The 19,755-nt window shown below is 40.0% G+C and overlaps 1 protein-coding gene across 4 annotated transcripts in view; it reads left to right on the top strand.

The window, feature by feature from the left end:
• MYRIP (myosin VIIA and Rab interacting protein) overlaps positions 1-19,755 on the top strand; it is a 224,954-nt gene that overhangs the window by 20,178 nt on the left and 185,021 nt on the right. For 3 of the 4 annotated variants that reach the window (XM_019727577.3, XM_019727578.3, XM_019727576.3), the window contains exon 2: positions 16,017-16,160. In XM_019727577.3, the coding sequence (XP_019583136.3) occupies positions 16,051-16,160 (110 nt within the window). In that variant the 5' untranslated portion in view covers positions 16,017-16,050. Of the gene's footprint in view, positions 1-11,043; positions 11,154-16,016; positions 16,161-19,755 lie in introns of those variants that run through there. The other variant, XM_074312580.2, reaches the window with a different exon arrangement.

Below are 19,755 nucleotides of genomic sequence, written 5' to 3'. Positions count from 1 at the left end.
GCACAGTTACTTTTGTACCAACCTAATACTTTGAGCATATTTGTAAATAGTTAATTTAAAATCCTTTCCAGTAAGTCCAGTACATGTTCTTTCTCAGGGACAGTTTCTATTGACTGTTTATTCCCCTGTGTGAGTCATTTTTCTCTTTTCATATCATGGCTTTTTGTTATTGTTGAAAACTGGACATTTCAAATAATATAATGTGGCAACTCTGAAAATCAGATCTCACCTTCTCCTGTGTTGTTTTTGTTTGTTTAGTGACTTTGACTTTTCCAGACTAATTGTGTAATTTCAGTATTCTTTGTCATGTGTGGCCACTGGAGTTCTGCTTGGTTAACTTAGTGGTCAGCTGATTGGACATCAATTTCTTTTTTTATTTTTCTTTCTTTCTTTTTTTTTTTTATTTCAGGTGCACAAGACAAAGTAATACTTAGATGTTTATCATTTATATCCCTCACACTGTGTGAATCCCCCTCCCCCAATCCACTACCCCTCTGACATCGCACACAGCCATTACATTTCCACTGTCTCTATTCCTAATGCTGTGCTCCGCTTCTTGTAAGTATATACGTCTACATATATATAAACTTGTAGTTGACATTCATTATTGTTCAGCTTCAGCTTCAGGTGTACAGTGCAGTGATCAGGCATCTCTACATCATCCCTGAGGTGGTCTTCCTAACAAGACAAGTGTCCATTAGATACCCTACAAAATCTTTACAACATTATTGATTACATTCCCCAAATTAATTTTCAAAATCCCGTGGCCATCTTGTGGTTACTGACTGTTTTTAAATCCCCTTTCCTTCCCTCTTATCCCCATCCCCCTGCCATCTAGCAACCCTCAGTTTTTCCTCTATGTCTCTAAAACTGTTTCTGATTAGTTCATTCACTTATTCGTTTCTTTAGATTCCACACATAAGTGAAATGATGTGGTATTTGTCTTTCTCTGTCTGACTTATTTCACTTAACATAATGCTCTCTAGGTCCATCCATGTTGTTGCAAATGGTAAGATTTATTTCTTCTTTATGGCTGCATAATACTCCATTGTATAAATGTACCACAGTTTCTTAATCCAGTTGTCTACCGATGGGCATTTCAGTTGTTTCCATGTCTTGGCTATTGTGTATAGTGCTGCAATAAACATAGGAGTGCATAAAGTTTTTTGAATTAGAGTTTTAGATTTCTCCGGATAGATACCTAGGAGTGGAATTGCTGGACCATAAGGTAGTTCCATTTTCAGATTTTTGAGATACCTCCATACTGTTTTCCATAGTGGGTGCACCAATCTGCATTCCCACCAACAGTGCACAAGGGTTCCCTTTTCTCCACATCCGTGCCAGCACTTGTTGTTTGTTGATTTATTGATGATAGCCATTTTGACTGGGGTGAGGTGGTATCTCATTATAGATTTTATTTGCATTTCTCTGTGGACATCGATTTCTTGAATCAGTAAACCTCCCAGCCTTTGCCAAAGGGACTCTGTGTTTGTTTTGGAGTATGTTTTCAATGCTCTTGAAGGCAATTAGCCTTCATGTCTTGCTTGCTTAGTGCCTGAAGGCTGATCTAGATGTGAGAAATTAGAACTTGTTTAGCTCTTTCCTGAGCATATGCACAGGTTTCTGTATGTACATGCCCCATACGTGCACATGGTCTTGTAGATTTCCAAGAATATATTAGAGCTTTTCAAAGCCCCCTGTGGGCAACTCATTCCCCAGGTTTTCCATTGAAGTCTTTTGATTGACCTCTTGTTATCTCCAGCTAGTAACTCTGCTGTGTCCCTTTCTTGGGCCGCCTTCTGTTCTTTGCACTCCCAACTCATTGAACCCTATGCAATTCCAAGACCGAGTGTGGCACTTAGAACAAGAATTTGGATGCACCTTTCTTTGCAACCTCTCACCTATCAGACATGCACTTGAAGTGTAGGAGTTATTTATATTCTTGAAACGTGCTGAATATCCTTCAGTTCTTGATGTTGGTTTGACCAGGCTGCTGACTCTGGGTTCAGTGGAGCTGACCTTCTGAAACCAAGCCATGTCTGTTACTGAAAGCTTCGTATCACTTGCTGGGAGGTAAAGATTTATTCACTGGGACATGTGGCAGAAGCCAGCCTGCTTCACATTCCTTAGGATAGCCCACCAAGTAGATATGATATGAAATTGACATTTGCTTTTGGAAGTAAAGATTACATTTAATATAATCTAAGATGTGGTTTAGATGATATTTGAGCTTTTGGGGTAGAATGCAGTAAATTATGCTACTTGGAGGCAGTGTGTCAACAGTAAGCTGAGCATTGATGGAATGAGACCAATGTTTATTTGAATAACTAGATTTGCAACCTGGGGTAAATAACTGAATCTCTCCAAGCCTGTTTCCTCAGAGGAAGAAACAGATTGTTGATATCTATTGCCTAGTTAAGTAAGGACTTATATACTTGTTATTATTGACTGTCCTTTTTTTGTTTGTTTGTGAAAACCTGAAAACAACTGTCTCTATTATTTCCCTTTTATTTGAAAGAGTTATCCCCTCCTCCCCACACTGAACTCACTATCATAAAAACTTGTATTTGTTCCTGTTTTTTTTTTTATAATCGATACTATCTAATCAATCTAAAAAGCTTTATGAATACTTAGTAACAAAATTTCAGTTCCTCTTGAGGTGAGGAAGCAAGAGTTCTTTTATTTATATATGTGGTTATGCCAGCTTGAGGTGTTTTTTTTCTTTTCTTTTATTGCAAGGGACAGAAACAGCCTTCACCTAACTCAAGTAAGACAAGGACATTTTTGGAAAGAGACTTGGACGCCTCAGCGAGAGGAACTGAATGACTCTGAGGATCTTGGTACTTGGTGGTAGGAACAGACGGAGAACCTCTTCCTGGAGGGGCTCTGGGGATCACTCAGCTCCAACCACAAACAATCTTTGGGTCACTTGGTATAGGATTCAAATTGCGGGGAGAAAGTCTCATTGGCGGAGCTTGATGGATCCTGTGTTTATTCTTTGCCTGGGGAGACAGAAGCTTCAAGCTGGATGGTTCCACCAACACCACACAAAACGTAGGAGTGGGAGTTCCCAAGAATGAAGTTAGGTCATGTTACCAAATTGCTGGGGTCAGGGGTGGATTTTGGGCAGAGGGAGGCATCATGTGTCTACTCTCCAAGTGCAATTTAATGGGCACTACCTGAATTGATCAAAGCCTGCTAGGCAGAAGCCACCTTGACGTGAACTGAGTAAACACCACGCTTTAAATTCAGAGGCTGTGAGAAACCTCTCTCCACCCTTTAAATCTTTTCAAATATTTGGTCAGTGTTTGGCAATTCAACTGGTAAAGATTTATAAAGTAGTACATAGGATAGTGAAAAGTTACGTCATCTGAGAGATGGCTTCAGGGTCTAGGGGAATTCTGAGGTTTGTCTGACAAGAGAGATGTTTAAGGATGTATCCCCTTTAAGAAGGGAGGTACAGCGCCCAGAGCCCAAACTGACCCTGGATCTGACTCCACTTCTTTGACTGCCATTCGTGTTACATCAGGCAGGCGTTTGGTCAAGCTCAGCATCCATTTTATTGTCCGTCACATGGGACTGATAATTCCACCGCTCATAGTTTTATTAGTGTTAAATGACATTATCTACAGCACCTAGTGCATCCTCTGCTAAACTCAAGGTACTGGTATCCCTTCCCCCAAACTTCTCACTACCTCCCAAAAAAACGTGGATTCAATATCTTGACGAGGCATTGAGAAAGTAAAGACTAACAGTGCACGGCCCCTGCCCTCAAAGAGCTCCGTCGTAAGCAGACCATTAGGTATAGGCCAGCAGCATGAGATGTGCCAAAGCAGAGGGGTGGGTGTAGAAAATGGGGGCACCTCAGCTGGTCAGGGAAGCTTTTCCAGAGTAGAGATGGATCCTTAACTTGAGAAGCTTCTCGGTGACCTGGTGAGGAGGGAGCCCTGAAGCACACAGTGCCTGGAGGGACTGCAGGTGCTCTGGCAGGACTGGACTATACCCACGCCCAGGGTAAGCGTGGGGCATGACTGGAGAGCTGGCCCAGGTTCACTCAGCTAGGAAGGGCTTGGGATCTCAAGCCAGGAGATTTCGTCTCCTCCTGTCCTGGAAAACCTCGTTAGCAAAGTGCAGTTCTCCCAGATATCTTTATTTTGTCCTGAAAGAGGGCGGGAGGGAATACCTAGTACAGACTGACTACTGTGCAGGGGCATGGATGTCAGGAATGGCTGGATCAGGTTGCAGCAGGCATCATAATTCCTTTCTAAGTTAACAGCTGACATGACACAGGATTCTCAAATGATGCAGATAGCATAATGTCTTCATTTAGCCAGAGCTAAGCCTGAGCTTCGTAATAGATGTTTCCTTCTGGCTATAGGACTGCCATGAGGTTAGTAAAGATTTTTGCTTGTTTTAGTTTTGAATTTTCTATTCATTTTAGGAAATACTTATGTAAAGGTGTTTTTTTTTAAAATCAGTATTCATATCTTTTCCCCAGATCCTATAAAGGAAGGAAGCCAAAGGAAACTAAGCTATAAACTTGAATGCACATTTTAAGTAGTTAAAAAAAAAATCAGTATTTTTCATCTGCCTTACCTCTACTTAACTTGCATGTTTTTCCACTGAAAATTCCAAAATTAAATAGCCTTTATTTATAAGCTTAATTTCAGCAGCTGCTTTATCAGCAGCTTGAGCAACAGGGGAATGTGATAACAGGAGTTTCTTTGGGTCTCAGCAGAAGCTCATGCTATAATTGGGTGATATACTGACTGATAGGTCTTTTGGTGTGAAATGAACAGTGTCATGTCTTCAGGTTTCTGATCTGGATTCCTGCCAAGGAAGTGATAATGTTGATCTGCTAGCTGAGGATTTTATTCTCTCCAGTCTCCTTTCGTGTGTAGGTTGGCTGTCAGACCTACTGGAGATTTACTGGGATTCCATGACACATGCCCCAAGGACCCCCCAGTTCTCTGTAGCTATATTCTATGCTGGAAATCAGTGTGGGTTAATCTAATCCAAGGAGCAGGGAGGCAGATTGTACTCTGAGAACCCCCAAGTAAGAAGATTCTAGGACTCATGCTTGAATATATGCCAATTAAGTTAGATCTTTTGGTTTAGCTAAGGGCTTCAAGTGTATAAAAACTGTGCAAGTTGGAAAGTCAGTCACTTAAAATTTAAATAAATGTGGGTTTGCAATTCAAGTTCACATTGGAAACAGCATGGACTTTAGGACTATCCTTTTCATACACATGGAGGGAAAGAGTTGGTCAGTGTGACTGCTTCTTATAATGACCCTTTGAGCAGCAGGGTAGGAGGCGAACAGGTTAGATTCAGGAGTCATGTCTCCTGAACTTGTAGCTTGGCATAGCCACGTACCAGTCGGTGACATTAGACCACTTATTTAACTCTTTGTGCCTCAATTTCCCTCAACGAAAGAATAGGGCTGTAGTAACTATCATATGATTTTTGAGAGACTTTTGGCATAGCCTGCCACAGACAACACCTTCCATAAAAGTGTTAGCCACTGTTGTCATTAATTAATGACCATCATCGTTACATCACATGTTTGGCTAATGACTATTATGTTTGCAGAGGATGTGATGATGATGTAGAAATTATGTCTGAATTATCTAGAATCACTTTTTAACTTTCTAAAAACAATTTTTATTGTTATTAGCATGGAGAGAATGATAATAAAAAGGGCTTACAATGCATCAAGCATTCTATATGTATTATGTAATGTTACACAAAATATGCAGCAAAACGTTGAACCTAGTACAATCTGCCATAGATCCTGTAAAGTTTTCTGCAGCTGTCACACATCACAGATGCCCCAAAACTATTATTATACATTTTTGTATCTCTAAGTGTACTTGGCCATCAAGTACACATAAAATATGGACTACTAATGATTTTTTTTTTGTCTCATGGCCTAGCTTTATTTTTCAGAAATCATGTTATTTTTCATTTACTTTTTTCCTCCAATATGAATACTATTCACATACACACATATATGTTTTCTGAGTATAAAGATAATAAATACTTATATAGGAGAATTTGAAATTACTGTCTTAATAACTTCAACTCTCTTTCTACACACTTTTGTCTAATTTTTCAACAATATGGACCTGGTACTTTCAGAAGGGACTTAATGAACATTTTTGAAGATATGTGTCTTACATGTCTTCTTACCAAATGTGTTTTCTAAAGCATTTTATACTAAACAGTATACCAAGGAGCTATCAATAGAAGCAGATATACCAAATTCTGTTCCTTCTTAAAGTATACAGGTTATCAACAATTTAAATTTGTTGTAGCAAATTGACTTTGATACATCTACTGCAACTTCTGCTTATATATATAGTGTGATATATTTTTGTGTTTTCTCTTACTTTTGCCTTGAGTCCTTTGGTTTTAAATGTGCCTCATACATAGAACATAAAGTTTGTTGTTACCTTTTTAACACAGTTTGTCTTTTTAAAAAAGTGGTTTGGTTTAATTTATAGCTATTATTATTTACATGTTTGTCTTATTCCATTGTCTTATGTTTGTCTGCTAATTCTAACATCTGGATTATCTCAGTATACTTTTTTCCCTCTTGACCTTGGGTCCCTTTTTTTTCTTTCTATTTTTTTCAGATGTCTAGTAATTGTTGATTATACGTTGGACATTGAGGAAGATATATTGTAGAGACTCTGGCTTCTGTAGTCTTCTAAAGATTGTTGAGTTTTCTTCTTTAAGGCAGTTAAATCATCTTGATTTTATGGAGCTTGGTTTTATACTTTATTAGGAGGGATCTATTTCAGGTTTTGTCCTTAGAGTGAATATTTTAAATAGTCTTTACTCTTAAGATGTGGCCCTTCTTTGGTTTCAAAGGAAAAGCTTGAGGTGTTTACCAAGACCCTCTATCTTGGCAGGACTCTAATCCAAACTTTTCTTTACTTAGAAGGGTAGCAGCTGAAATCTCTGCTCATATTTTTCTATGTTCCATTTACTGCTTTAAATTGGGCTCCTTGGAATCTCCCACACACATACACGGTTCTGGGGTCATCCAAGGATTCGAAGGGAGTTTATAAGTAGATTTTAGAACTCCCCCCCTGGGGCTCCCTCCTTTCTGAGTCTGTCTCTCCCCCTAATTCCTAGACAGCTCTGAGCTGCATCCTCTGATACCTCATGAGTTCTAGTCATCCTGCAACACTCAAACTGGTGACTATCCTCACTGAAGAGGCATTAGAAATCTAGGTGTCACCCAGTGAATATAGTTCTCTTCTTTCAAGGATTAAATCCCCTCAAACTTTTGTCTTCTCTAGCTGTTCTCTGGTACCTTCAAATAGTTATTTTTATATTTTTTTCCAAAGTTTATAATTGTTTTCTGCAGGAAGGTTAGTCTGATACAGGCTCCTTCTCTATTACTGGAACTCACTTGGATAAGTCAATTTTAATAGCTGCATAATTTTTCAAGGAATAGGCATTCCCAAATGTATTCAGCCATTTCTTTATTGAGGAAAATTTAGCTTTGTGCTGTATTTTTTGCCTTCAAAAACAATGTTGATGCTAAGAGGACTGCCCTGGAGCCAGATACCTTGGTTCATTTTATTTTGTTAATCTGCTACTTCCAAGATGTGTTTGTTACCTTAAACAAGTTATTTGACTTCTATTTGTCTCCATTTACTCATCTAAAAAATGGGTGTAATAATTGTTTCTATCTCCTAAGGTTGTGTGATGATTAAATGAGTCAATACATGTAAAATACTTAAACAGTCCTTTACTCATAGAATGCAAATTTTGTTATTACTTAAACCAGGTGTTCTGAAATTTTCTCTTGTCTATGTTGATGTGGGATCATTTTTCATTCATTGTTTTGGACACTCAGTGGTTCCTTTTAGTTTGGAAATGAAAATTCCTTAGTCCCAGGATTTTTTTGTTATTTTTTTGATAATTTATTTCTCTCTAGTCTCTCTGTTATCTCTTTCTGTATCTTCATTCAATATCTTTCTTTAGTCTTCATTTTTCTGTCTCTTTATTTGTTCTGTTTTCTGGACAGTTGCCTCATTCTGTCAAGCTTTCCATTGAATTCTTTATTGTCACAATAATGCTTTTAACTTCTGTAAGTTTGTTCTTGTTCACTAATGGAATATTTGTTTTTAGTTTGGCATCCTGTTATTTTCTTTTTCATGGATGAAATTAGTATTTTCTTTCATGTCTTGGATGATACGATGTTGTTGTTTTAGAGCTTTTTATTAAGGTGTATTGCTGGCATGAGATCAGCTAGTAGTCCACCAACTTAGGACAGATCAGGCAAGAAGTCCGAAGAAAGATCCATGTGTGTTCTCTCTCTCCCTTCTCGCTCTCTCTCCCTCCCTCTCTTCAATTCTCTTTCCTCCCTGCCCCGGGTCATAGGCCATCTACGTAAATCAGATAGAGTAGTCAGTAAACGGTATCGGGACGGTTGACCAATCATGTCAGGTTTGTGAAATGGCTAAGGACCCTTTGTCAGTGAGTTAAAGAAACTGAAGTGATAAGAAGAAACAAAAAGCAAAATAAAAATTTATGGCAGAGATAAAAGCGCATTTGGTGGCATTCTCAGGCAGTATTGCAGCAGGCCACCAAGCTCAACCAGCTGAATGTTAATATTATTCCCAGGAGAGAGACTCAGACATTTAGTGTGGGTCAGGCAACACGCCTAGTCCAATCAGCTGTGCCGCAGTTGTATAACCACACCTGCTTTGGGCCATTCCTGTGTAAACGCCTTTGAAGGTGAAGGAAAGAATGTCAATGTGTACTTGCTCCAAAGAATAGCACAGTGAAAGTATGTATAATGTGTATTTTTTTTCCTTCCCAGGCCAATTTCTTTTCTTCCCCTGCCCCATGCCAAGTGCCTTAATGGGAGAGTCCTAACATTAGATTATTTTGTAAGGAATAAGAAATTTCTTTTCAGTTTTATTTAATCCAGTAAAAGGTTTGGTGTTATATTTAGGTCATTTATCAAGTTTGCATAAACTTCTAGCAATGGCCAAGACTAGCAATGGTCAAAGAGGGAAGTCCCAGCAGTATTTACCCTTTATCACTTTTAGGACTTTAGGACTTTGGATGTTCCAAGTTAATCTTCTTACTTTTCTCTATTTTAGGTGCATCATAACACACACACATACACACACACGGTGGGATTTGTAATGATCCCGTTCAATATTTTGTCCTTGACCTTTCTGTTCTAGGTATGTTTCTAGAATGCCACTTCTGTAGACATTGACCTTGCATGATGAACCCTCATATTGAGTATTTTTGGAATTTATTTATTTATTTTTATTTTTTCTTTTTCATTTGCAAGGTTTGTGTTAACCAGTTTCCTGTAGAAGTGTCTATGTCCTTTCTCATGTTAGCTATTCCAGCTAGGAATAGTACAGACAATTCTGCCTTTGTTTTGATCTCCTAACTTGTATCCATTTGCTTTCCTTTTTAAGTCATCATCTTCTAAAGCTTGTCTAACTCTGTAGCGTCTTATCATAATTCCATTAAAGCACAGCTGAATCAAGTCAGTAATTCTATTAGAGCAGCTCCTGGAATTTGTCATCATGGGATGGCCTGACTGCAGTGTTTCCCAGCTACTTACATTTTGGATGTGAAGAGGCAGCTGTTACCGAAGAAAGAGATATCTGTGGACAAATATATTTGAGAAATACGGGGTTAAACACAATCCAACTGGTACTTTAGTGACAGACTTCTCAGAGGCTCAGATAAGCTCATATGCACTGTGCATTCCCAAGAGGGCAATATAGTTTGAAGCATTTCTCCAATTTACTTCATCGCAGCGCTCCCCTTTCTTCGACCGCTTGTGGGAACAGTGACATGAGAAATACACATTAGGGGAGTGGTGGTATAATTGCATCGTGAAGTTGTATTAATTTCCTCATTACTGAATTTTAAAATGTATTCTCTCTGCTACCATCTTAGTTGGGTATAAACCAGAGAAATCCAGAGGCAGGAGCAGCAGCCTGAGAGTCAGGCATCGGCGCCGGCCGTTTGTCTGGGAAACCGCTTCCCTCTCCTGGGCTTGCGATCGGTCACCTCTAAATGAGAGGGTCATACCTAAGTGACCTCTGACTCAGGCACCCTGAGGCCTCCCCAGCTCTAAGACGCCATTTCTCTGGTTGCACAGGCAATCTAATTGTGTTTACTGTAGAGAAAGGAAGAAGCTTTGACCAGTTCCCAGAAAAGGTTTTTGCATTATTCGCTGACTTGTCCATTTAGAGTGACTGTATTTATTTCCTTACAGAAACCATTTCTTTTTCTTAAGTCTCGATTGTTCTTCTTAGATTTGATATGCTCAAAGCTGCCACTTCAGTCTTTTCTTAATTGGGCATCGTAGAATTTCCTTTAGAATTCTCAAAAACTCAACGCCAGTGGGTGGAAGTGAAGGGGACCCCCAGACATGTCACCTTCTGGGAAACTCCATGAGAGGCATCATCACCGTTCATGGGTGTTTTAAAGGAAGAAGTCTGTCTCCTTTTCCACTGTGACCTCTGTTTCTTTCTAACCATTAGGAGACTAAACGGTGGGTATTTATGGAGTTTGCCCCTTGCTTTGCAGCTTACAGGTGGAATCTATTTCTAATTTACTTCTGTGGACCCGCAGGCACACTAGGTTCTCTCCCTGCCCCCACCCTCACCCCCCTCACTCCCAGCATATCTTGGACGAAGTGGACCAGATTTGCTTTGGACTAATAGCATTACTGGCATGAAAAAAAAAAAAGTTTTAATAGTTGGAATTCCTGTTGGGATTTGTCGGTTAAATCCTGAGATTACTTGGCTTCATGCAGTCATGAGCTTTTCAGTTACTTAATAAAGGACTCAAGGACTGAAACAGTTCTGCTCTGTATGAGGATTGCCATTATTTGGAGACTAAAAGGCCAGATCACCTTCACCTGAATAGCAACCAATTAGTGGGATCTCCTGTTCTCAGCTGTCGCGTGCTAGAAAGAGAGGGCAGGTTTGAAAATCTGAGGTCCAGAGGTTCCCTGTGCATCTCATGGGAAGGTGTGTGCGTGGAGTAATGGTGTGGACTCTGAGCCAGACTGAGACCCAGTGAGACCCTAGTTGTCACCGGTCATTTGTCTTAGTCGGAACATGTAACCGTGAGCCTGTGTTTTCTCATACGTAAGTGATGGCCATCATAGTGATTGCCTCCAGGAGTTTGTGGGAGTTAAGAATATGAAATGTTTTATGTCTGTACGTATAGGAAAAGCTCAAGCATTCGGAAGATAGTAGTTGTTCAGTCAATAATGGTAGCTCAAAATCATTATTTTCATTACTTTTTATAATTCTCAGCATGTTCCTTGAACAAGGTTTTATATATTTGCTTTAATTACCATGTGTTCATTATGATGTATGATGTCAAATATTGGCTTTAATCGAAGTGAAATTAGATTATTTTTGTGTAGCATTAGGTTTCTTTCACTTTTGATGTTTATGAAAGGTACCTTACAGACAAAGGTGTATGTAACTTGAAGCTTTTAGTAATAATAATAATAAAAATAACAATAATAACAATGCTCAGCGGCAGTAGCAGCAGAACTACTCTCTCGCTCATGAGACAGAATATTACTGAAAACTTTGACGCCCCATGTGATTATCCCCAGTCAGGTCCCCTCTCTCCCCTTCAGAGGTCCCATTTTGCTCTTTATAGTTTTACCACATTTATTGCTAAATACTATATATATGTGTGTGCATGTGTGTGTATATATACATACACACATATATCCTTTGGCGTTCTGTGTTTTTGAACCTTGTATAAAAGGAATCATTCTGTGTGCATGCTGTATACGTATGCACATGTGGCATGCTTCTCTGTCTCACATTAGTTATTTTGTTGTTTTTAAAAATTTGTTTGTTGTTATTTTTAATTTTATTGGGGAACAGCATGTTTCTCCAGGGACCATCAGCTTCAAGTTGTCCTTCAATTTAGTTGTGGAGGGTGCAGCTCAGTTTTAAGTCTAGTTTCCGTTTTCAATCTTTAGTTGCAGGGAGCACAGCCCACCATCCCGTGCGGGAATTGAACCCGTGACCTTGTTGTTCAGAGCTCGCGCTCTAACCAACTGAGCCATCTGGCTGCCCCTCACATTGTGTTTTTAAAATTCATCCATGATTATACCTATACCTACCTCATTTTCTTTTTTATTGTGTTAGAGTAGTCGATTGTATGAAATAAATACACACTATTTGTTTATCCTTTCTCCTGTTTATGGATGTCTAGGGTCATTTCCAGTTTTTATTTATTTTTGTTTTAACTTATTTTTTGCTGGATGTTTTGAATGTGACTGCTATTAATATGCTTGAGTTAGATTGAACGATGTAAGACAGGCATTTTTACAGGTCAACATGGTACAAACTTAGAAATTTCATATGATTCAACCTGATTGTTGCACATTTGCAAGATTATATGTGAGGAATACAGCTAGGTGTGGCAGAAAGCCTAGTTCGTAAGGTACATGCATCTTCAACTTTGAAAATGACACCTAGTTATGTTACAAAGAGATTGCACCAGTTCATACCCACTATACGAAAGTTGCTATTGATTGTCTCACCTTCTGTCAACACTTGATAAAAACTTTCTGTTTTTGTGGCTGTGAAATGTGGTTTTAATTTGCAATTCTGTAACTACCAGTGAAATGAAGCTTATTTTCATATGGGCATTTACCTTTTTTTTTCTTCTATACGAAAATGTGGAAGTGGCTTTGGAACTGAATAATGGGTAGAGGCTGGATGAGCTTTGAGGTGCATGCTAGGAAAACATAAATATCCTTGAAAGCACTATTGGTGAAAATATGAATGTTCAGGGTAATTATGATGAGGGCTCAGTAAGAAAAGAGGAGAGCTGTAGAGAAAGGGTCTGTTGTCTTAGCGAAAACATATATCATCACTGACAGAATGTTGGTAGAAATATGAATGTGAAAGCTGCATCTGGTGAGATCTCAGACAGAAATGAGGAATGTGTTATTGGAAACTGGAAGAAAGATGACCCTTGTTATAAAGCGGCAAAGAACTTGGCTGACTTGTGCTCTAGTGTTTTGTGGAAGGTAGAACTTGCGAGCGATGAAATTGGGTGTTTAGCTGAGGAGATTTCTAAGCAGAGTATTGAGACATGGCCTGGTTTCTCCTTGCTGCTTGCAGTAAAATGTGAGAGCAGAGAGATAAATTGAAGAAAGAATTGTTAAGCAAAAGGAGTCAGAACGTGAAGATTTGGAAAATCCTCAGTTTATCCATATTGCAAAAACGAGAAAGCCTGTCTGGAGAGATCATCAAGGGTGCTCTCGCTGAAGAGACTGCAAGTGTGACTCAGGGATCCAATCAACCATTTCAGCAGAAACCAGCAATAGAGATTCGGTTATCCAGGAAAGACCAGTAGAGGACCCTCATGTCTGATGGCTTGGCCCGCTGTGAATTGCATAAGCAGGCAACAAAGTTTTTGAGAACTTACATAAGCAGAAACACTGCCAGCTTAGACTAAACAGAGACAAGATGAAATGAAGACAGGCTGTTGGACTTCTGAGATTCTACAGGATGGGCCAGTAGAGACATCTGGCTGCGAATCTGTCTTACTTTTCAAGAAAAGGAAATAATTATTCTGAAGACAATTGAGAGGCCCGCAGGGCTGCCATTGCCACCATGGCCTGGGGTGTGGGCATTCTTCTCCTCAGTTACAAAGGACAGGGCCACCTCCCGGGTTACAGTTTGCCAAGCTGTTGTGGTTGTACCCAGAGCCAAGGTGGTGGGACATCCATCCTCATGGGCTCAGAAGGCAGGGGCCCTCCCCCCCACCCCCCAGTGGGCACAGAGGACAGAGCATGGAGCCAGAGGATTCTTCTTCTTCTTTTTTTTTTTTTAATTAAAACAGGATTATTCTTGAGCCTTAAAATCCAATGGAATTTGCTCTTATTTCAGATTTGCTTGAGAACCAAGACCCCTTTCTTTCCAATTTCTCCCATCTAGAATGGAAATGTCTATCTAATGGCTGTTACACCTATTGTGTTTTGGAAGCAGGTAACTTCTTCTCTGGTTTCACAGGTTCACAGGTGGAAAAGAATTTTCCTCAGAATGAGTCATAGCTCAAGTCTCACCTATACCTAATTGAGATTTTGGACTTAAGAGTTGATCCTGGAATAGGTTAAAACTTTTGTGCTGTTGGGATGGGGTGAATGTATTGTATTTTGCATGTGAGACGGATGTGAAATTTGAAGGGCCAAAAGGTGGAATGTTGTGGGCTAAGATGTGTCACCCCAAAATTCTGAGGTTGAAGTCCTAACCTCAGATGGTGACTGTATTTGGAGATAGGATATTTAAAGAGGCAGTTAAGTTAAAATGAGCTTATTAGGGTAGACCCTACTCCATCATGACTGATACCCTTCCTTAGAAGAAGAAGAAATGTAGACGTAGACATGTACAGAGAGAGACCATATGAAGACACAGGGAAAAGACAGCCATCTGTGAGCAAAAGAGAGAGGCCTCAGAAGAAACTAATTCTGCCAACTCCCTGATCTCAGACTTCTAGCCTTCAGAACTGTGAGAAACGCAGTTTCTGTTGTTCAGGCCACCTAGTCTGAGGCAGTCAGTTACAGCTGCCCTAGCAAACCAACACACCTACCTATTGCCAATACCACTCTGTCTTGATTAATATATCTTGTAGGAAGGCGTTCAGTGCTGAGTAGAGTTAGTGAGAGTGGACATTTTCACCTTTTTTCCTGATGGTAAGGGAAAGCATTCAGTCTTTCGTCATTGAGGACTATGTTAATTGTACGTTTTTTGTTGTTTCTATTTTTTTGAACATGACCTTTAAATGACCAAGGAAGTTTCCTTCTAGTTTTAAAATGCAGAGGGTTTCTTTCATGAATGGGTGTTGAATTTTGTCAAGTGATTTTTCTGCATCTGTTGAAATGATCATATGAATTTTATTTTGTTAATGTGCTGAATTACACTGATTGATTTTTGAATGCTGAACCAACATTGCATCATTTAGATAAAACTCTCTTGGTCATGGTCCATAATAATCCTTTTGAAATCTTGCTGGATTGGGTCCACTAATGTGTTTCCGAGGATGTCTGCATTTATGTTTATGATGGCCTTCAGTTCTGGATAATTGTCTAGAATTATTTATTGGATTGCATCTGAGAGCAGCCATTCATTAAAATTTATTTTTAGAAATACAATTTCCCATAATTTTTAGGTATGCTCTGCTAGCAGGGTTTTCTTTGAAATACCATCTTTTCTACTGCTAAGAAAATGGCTAAGTAAGATCATTTTACTATATTATTCCTTCCTCGGAAGAGAGTTTATTCATATCTAGTTTATATTTCATAGTCATGTGATGAAAAGTTCAAAGGATACATAATGTATATAGGATATTTTTTTAAAGTATTATAATTTTATTTTGCAATTACATATAGTACTTAGAATTTAAAACTTCAAACCATAGAAATTTAGAATTTTTGGATATTGTCTTTTGGTATTTCTTGGAAATCGACACTATGTCCTTGTATATGCTTCATTCTATTGAAAAGATTGATTGATTTCTAATTTAAGAGTTAGGATGAATGAAACAGGCAGATGACCAGTTACCTTTTCTTTTTCTCTGCGGCCTTGCTGAAGTCCTCTGTAAATGTTTGCTGAGTCTGACAGCAGAGCAAGATAGTACCGTATACAGTGTATTTAATTTGGTTTAATAACAAAATTGATTGGTTTTATTCATGGATAGTTTTTTTTTGTTTTTTTTAATTATTTTTTTATATTAAACTTATTGAGGTGACAATTGTTAGTAAAATTACATAGATTTTAGGTGTACAATTCTGTATTACATCATCTATAAATCCCATTGTGTGTTCATCACCCAGAGTCAGTTCTCCTTCCATCACCATATATTCGATCCCCCTTACCCTCATCTCCCACCCCCCACCCCCCTTACCCTCTGGCAACCACCATATAGTTTTGATCTTGCCCTTAATTTGTGGTCTCTCCTTGATTTCTCAGGTCGTGTGTCATCGTCGGTATTTGGTATTAAATCATGGGGAGGAAGCTGGACCTGTCCGGTCTGACCGATGATGAAACACAGCATGTTCTCCAGGTGGTTCAGCGAGACTTCAATCTTCGAAAAAAAGAGGAAGAACGACTAAGGTAAGGTGCTTCCGTGGCCTTCCTGGGTACAGTGACCCATGCATACCGTCTGAGGACAAGTGAAACAGCTTTCCCGAGAATGTTCCGTGCTTCTCGCCCTGAGTTCGGGAGTCTTTCTGTCATGTAAATACACACTTATGTTTATAAGAAGAGTGCCCTTCCCTTTGCAGAAAGGCTTGCCGGCATCACGGCTGGGCATCACCAAGTCAGTTAAGAAACGGGGCTGCTCACACTCCCAATCATGGTTTTGTTTGGGCTGCTCACCTGTCCATTATTCACTGGAGAGTGGGAGGAGTTGGTGACGACAGTGGCGGGTTTGAGCTTGCTCCTGGTTTCAGTTTTCCTGTTGGCAGGTACTTTTGAAGAATAACCAAAGTGTTATATGAACAATTTCTAGGAGACTTAGACTCAGACCTATACAATCCTCTGTTCGAACTCTCAGCTACCATAGTACAGGAAAAGAGCTCTGAAGACCTGGTCCAAAAGTAACCATCAGGTTGGGATGGAATCACCTGGCCCAGCACCACTCTCGTTATTTTATAGAGGAGGAAAGTGGAGGCCAGAGAGGGAGGGTCTTTTGACTCCTCTGCAGTTGATATTTCCTTGTGGAATGTTCTTGGAAATACTCCCGCTGCTCAGTTGGGCAGAGTAAAGAAGTCAGAATGATGGAAATGAGGTCACGTGTTGGGCCTAGTGTGTTAGAACCAGATGGCAAGTCATCCTCAGCTCCCTCATCCATAAATCTGTTCTCCCTCGGAATTCCGTAGGTTTATCATGGCACCGTCTTCTTTAACCACTAAGCTCAAAATCTCAGTCTTTCTAAGTCCTGCTGGGCCCTGTGGATTCTGCCTCCTGACCATCTCTCCCTGACCTTAGCTCAGTCCACCTTTCATCGCTTTTCATCCCGTCGTTGTGGGAATCTTTTTTATGATCCTCTCGCCTCCACTCTCTGCCATCACTCCCCCAAATAACCTGCCAACACCAGGGTTGAGCCACATCTCAGCTCTAATTCTGCCTTTTCCTACTCTGTTAAAATCGATATAGGTTGTTTTGCTTTGCCCTAGGGCAGGGGTGTCCAAACTGTGGCCCGCGGGCCAACTGCAGCTCGCAATCCATTGCATTTTGAAGTGTCAATATTTTGGATATAGGAGGTTAAAGAAAAATATTAAAATTAATGTTTCCCGTTTCCTTTTACTTTCTTTAGTATGGCTACTAGAAAATTAAAGGCTACTAGGAAAATCCGTTGTTAATTGGCCCGCAGCAAATTCCAAAAGTATATTTAGTTTACTTAAATAAACCAGGTGAGGCAATACGTACTTCACCTTGAGTGAGTGGCCGGCTGTTTGTGTATTTTACCGCATATGGCCCTTGGTGAAAAACGTTGAAAAAAGTTTTGACATCCCTGCCCTATGGGATACCTCAGACTTTCCATTTCTTTGCAATATTATCTCTTTTACTAGATTGTAAGCACCCTCATGTAATCATCTTTATTTCCACCATGGTTTTTTTTCCCCTCCCATATTGTATATATTCAGTACGTGCTTGTTAGATGGAAGGCAAGAAATCTGTTAGTTAAATAATTAGTTGATTTAAAAACCATGTGCCAGGTGCTGTTCTAGCTGATGGGTGTGTAACAGTGAGCAAGACAAGTCTCTGCCCCACGGAGTTTATATTCCATAGCTGGCAGACCAATGCCATCGCCACCTGCCACCAGCCAGGTGTGGCTACTGAAATGCTTGTTCTGTGCTGAGTCTGACCTGAGCTGCCCTGTAAGTGTAACCTACACACCAGATTTCAAAAATTTAGTACAAGAAATATAAAATGCTCATTCATAATTTTTATATTGATTGCATTTTGAAGTGTCAATATTTTGGATATAGGAGGTTAAAGAAAAATATTAAAATTAATGTTTCCTGTTTCCTTTTACTTTCTTTAGTATGGCTACTAGGAAATTAAAGGCTACTAGGAAAATAAAGTTGAGGCTTTTTAAATACAGGACTGACAGGATCTGACATCTGTTTTATGGAATCACTCAGGCTGCTCTGTGGGGAAGTAATTATAGAAAGGCAAAAGGTAGCGGAGCATCAAGTGAGGGGGCTATTTCAGGAATCTAGGTGACAGTCCTGCTGTGGGGACCTTGGAGGGCTGTGTTGAGACAGGTATTACTAGACAGTGGGAGCCTGACCCCTAAGACACTGGATGGAGGAGAGTTTCAAGGGACTTCATGTGAGAAGGAAATAAAGCTTTGTTGGGTTAAGTCACTGAGGCTTTGGGTTTACGTGTTACAGCAACTTAGCCTAGTATTACTTTGACTAACATGGTTTGTGAGAGCTAGAAGGGACCTGAGTATTCATTATGCCTCCACCCTTGACTTTGCAGCTACAGAAGCAGGCTCGGAGGGTGCACAGGCCGTTAGCGGTAGAGTCTGGCCTGGACCTGAGGTTGCTGTGCTGGGGCTCCCGGTCTTCTGCCCTCTGGCCCCTCACGTAGTAGATGACACCTGTGGCAAGATCTCCAGACTTACACTAGAATCGTAGTTTATACCTTATGAGTTTTTATTGTCAGGCACGTTCACAAAGGGGTTTTAAAAATGACTGTTAATTGCACGGTACTCTGGTGTTCAAATTGAATCGTGAAGACATTTATGAGAGTCACAGCCTTTAAAATTTCTCATTTAGTATGTGCTGCAAGAAGCTAGTTAGCATCTGGATAACTTCCAAAGACGTGCTGATGTTCTAATGGACTTGGTCTGTGGGGGTTGGAACTGATGGAACTGTTTCCTGTAACTGCAGCTGACCATGAATTGTCAGCGTTTGTTGAACTGACAGTGGGCTTAGGCCTGCCAAGGACTGCTGGGCCCCCGCTAGGCCAGGGCCAGGGGAGGGAAGGGAGGGAGAGGGTGGGAGGGCGAGTGGCAGAGCACTTCCTGCCTGGTGTTTTCCTGAGGGGCTCAGCTGCCACCTCCTAGGCTGTAGCCTGTGAACTCCTCTCACTGTTAAGGAAGGGAACTAGATGTATATACTTGCAGACCTGTGTCTGTTGCCCTAGTGATTTCAATTACTCATTTGCATGGCCTACACCTTCTTTGCCACTTGGGGGGTGGAGGGGTCAATCTTGCATCCCCCAAGAGTCAAGTTCAAATGTTGTAAGGAAATAAATAAGACCTGCCAGGGGGTGTGGAAGAACCACTGCAAGGAAGCAGAGCCTCTCTCAAAGCTAGAAATCATTTGAATAATTTGTGTTTCTAGTCTATTATACGGAAACTCCTTTGAAAGTAAGTCACCATTTTTTTAAAGTAGGAACAGCACAGTGCTTTTAATAAAATGACTTAGTGACCTTTCTTCATTCAAAATTCATTTCCTTTTAAACAAATTAAAATTGTATTACAAGAGCTTAGTTTTTCAAGGAGTTTGTTTTTTAAAAAGTGAAATGCTTTTGTTCTCAGTGTTCTTTGTGTGGACAGTTACCTTGATCAAATACTCCTGGTTATATCCTTCTTGGTAGCTGGAAGGTGGATCGTCTTGTCTTGACTCAGTGGGAATAAATATGCCCTAGGGTTTAAGAAATGACTGTGTACACACAGAGTGCATCTGCC

Source organism: Rhinolophus sinicus, chromosome 5 (genome assembly GCF_057876585.1).
Source record: "Rhinolophus sinicus isolate RSI-liver-muscle chromosome 5, RSI-T2T, whole genome shotgun sequence".
Taxonomy (NCBI): domain Eukaryota; kingdom Metazoa; phylum Chordata; class Mammalia; order Chiroptera; family Rhinolophidae; genus Rhinolophus; species Rhinolophus sinicus.
Note: the sequence above shows the minus strand (reverse complement) of the source record. Positions and strands in the feature narration are given on the sequence as shown.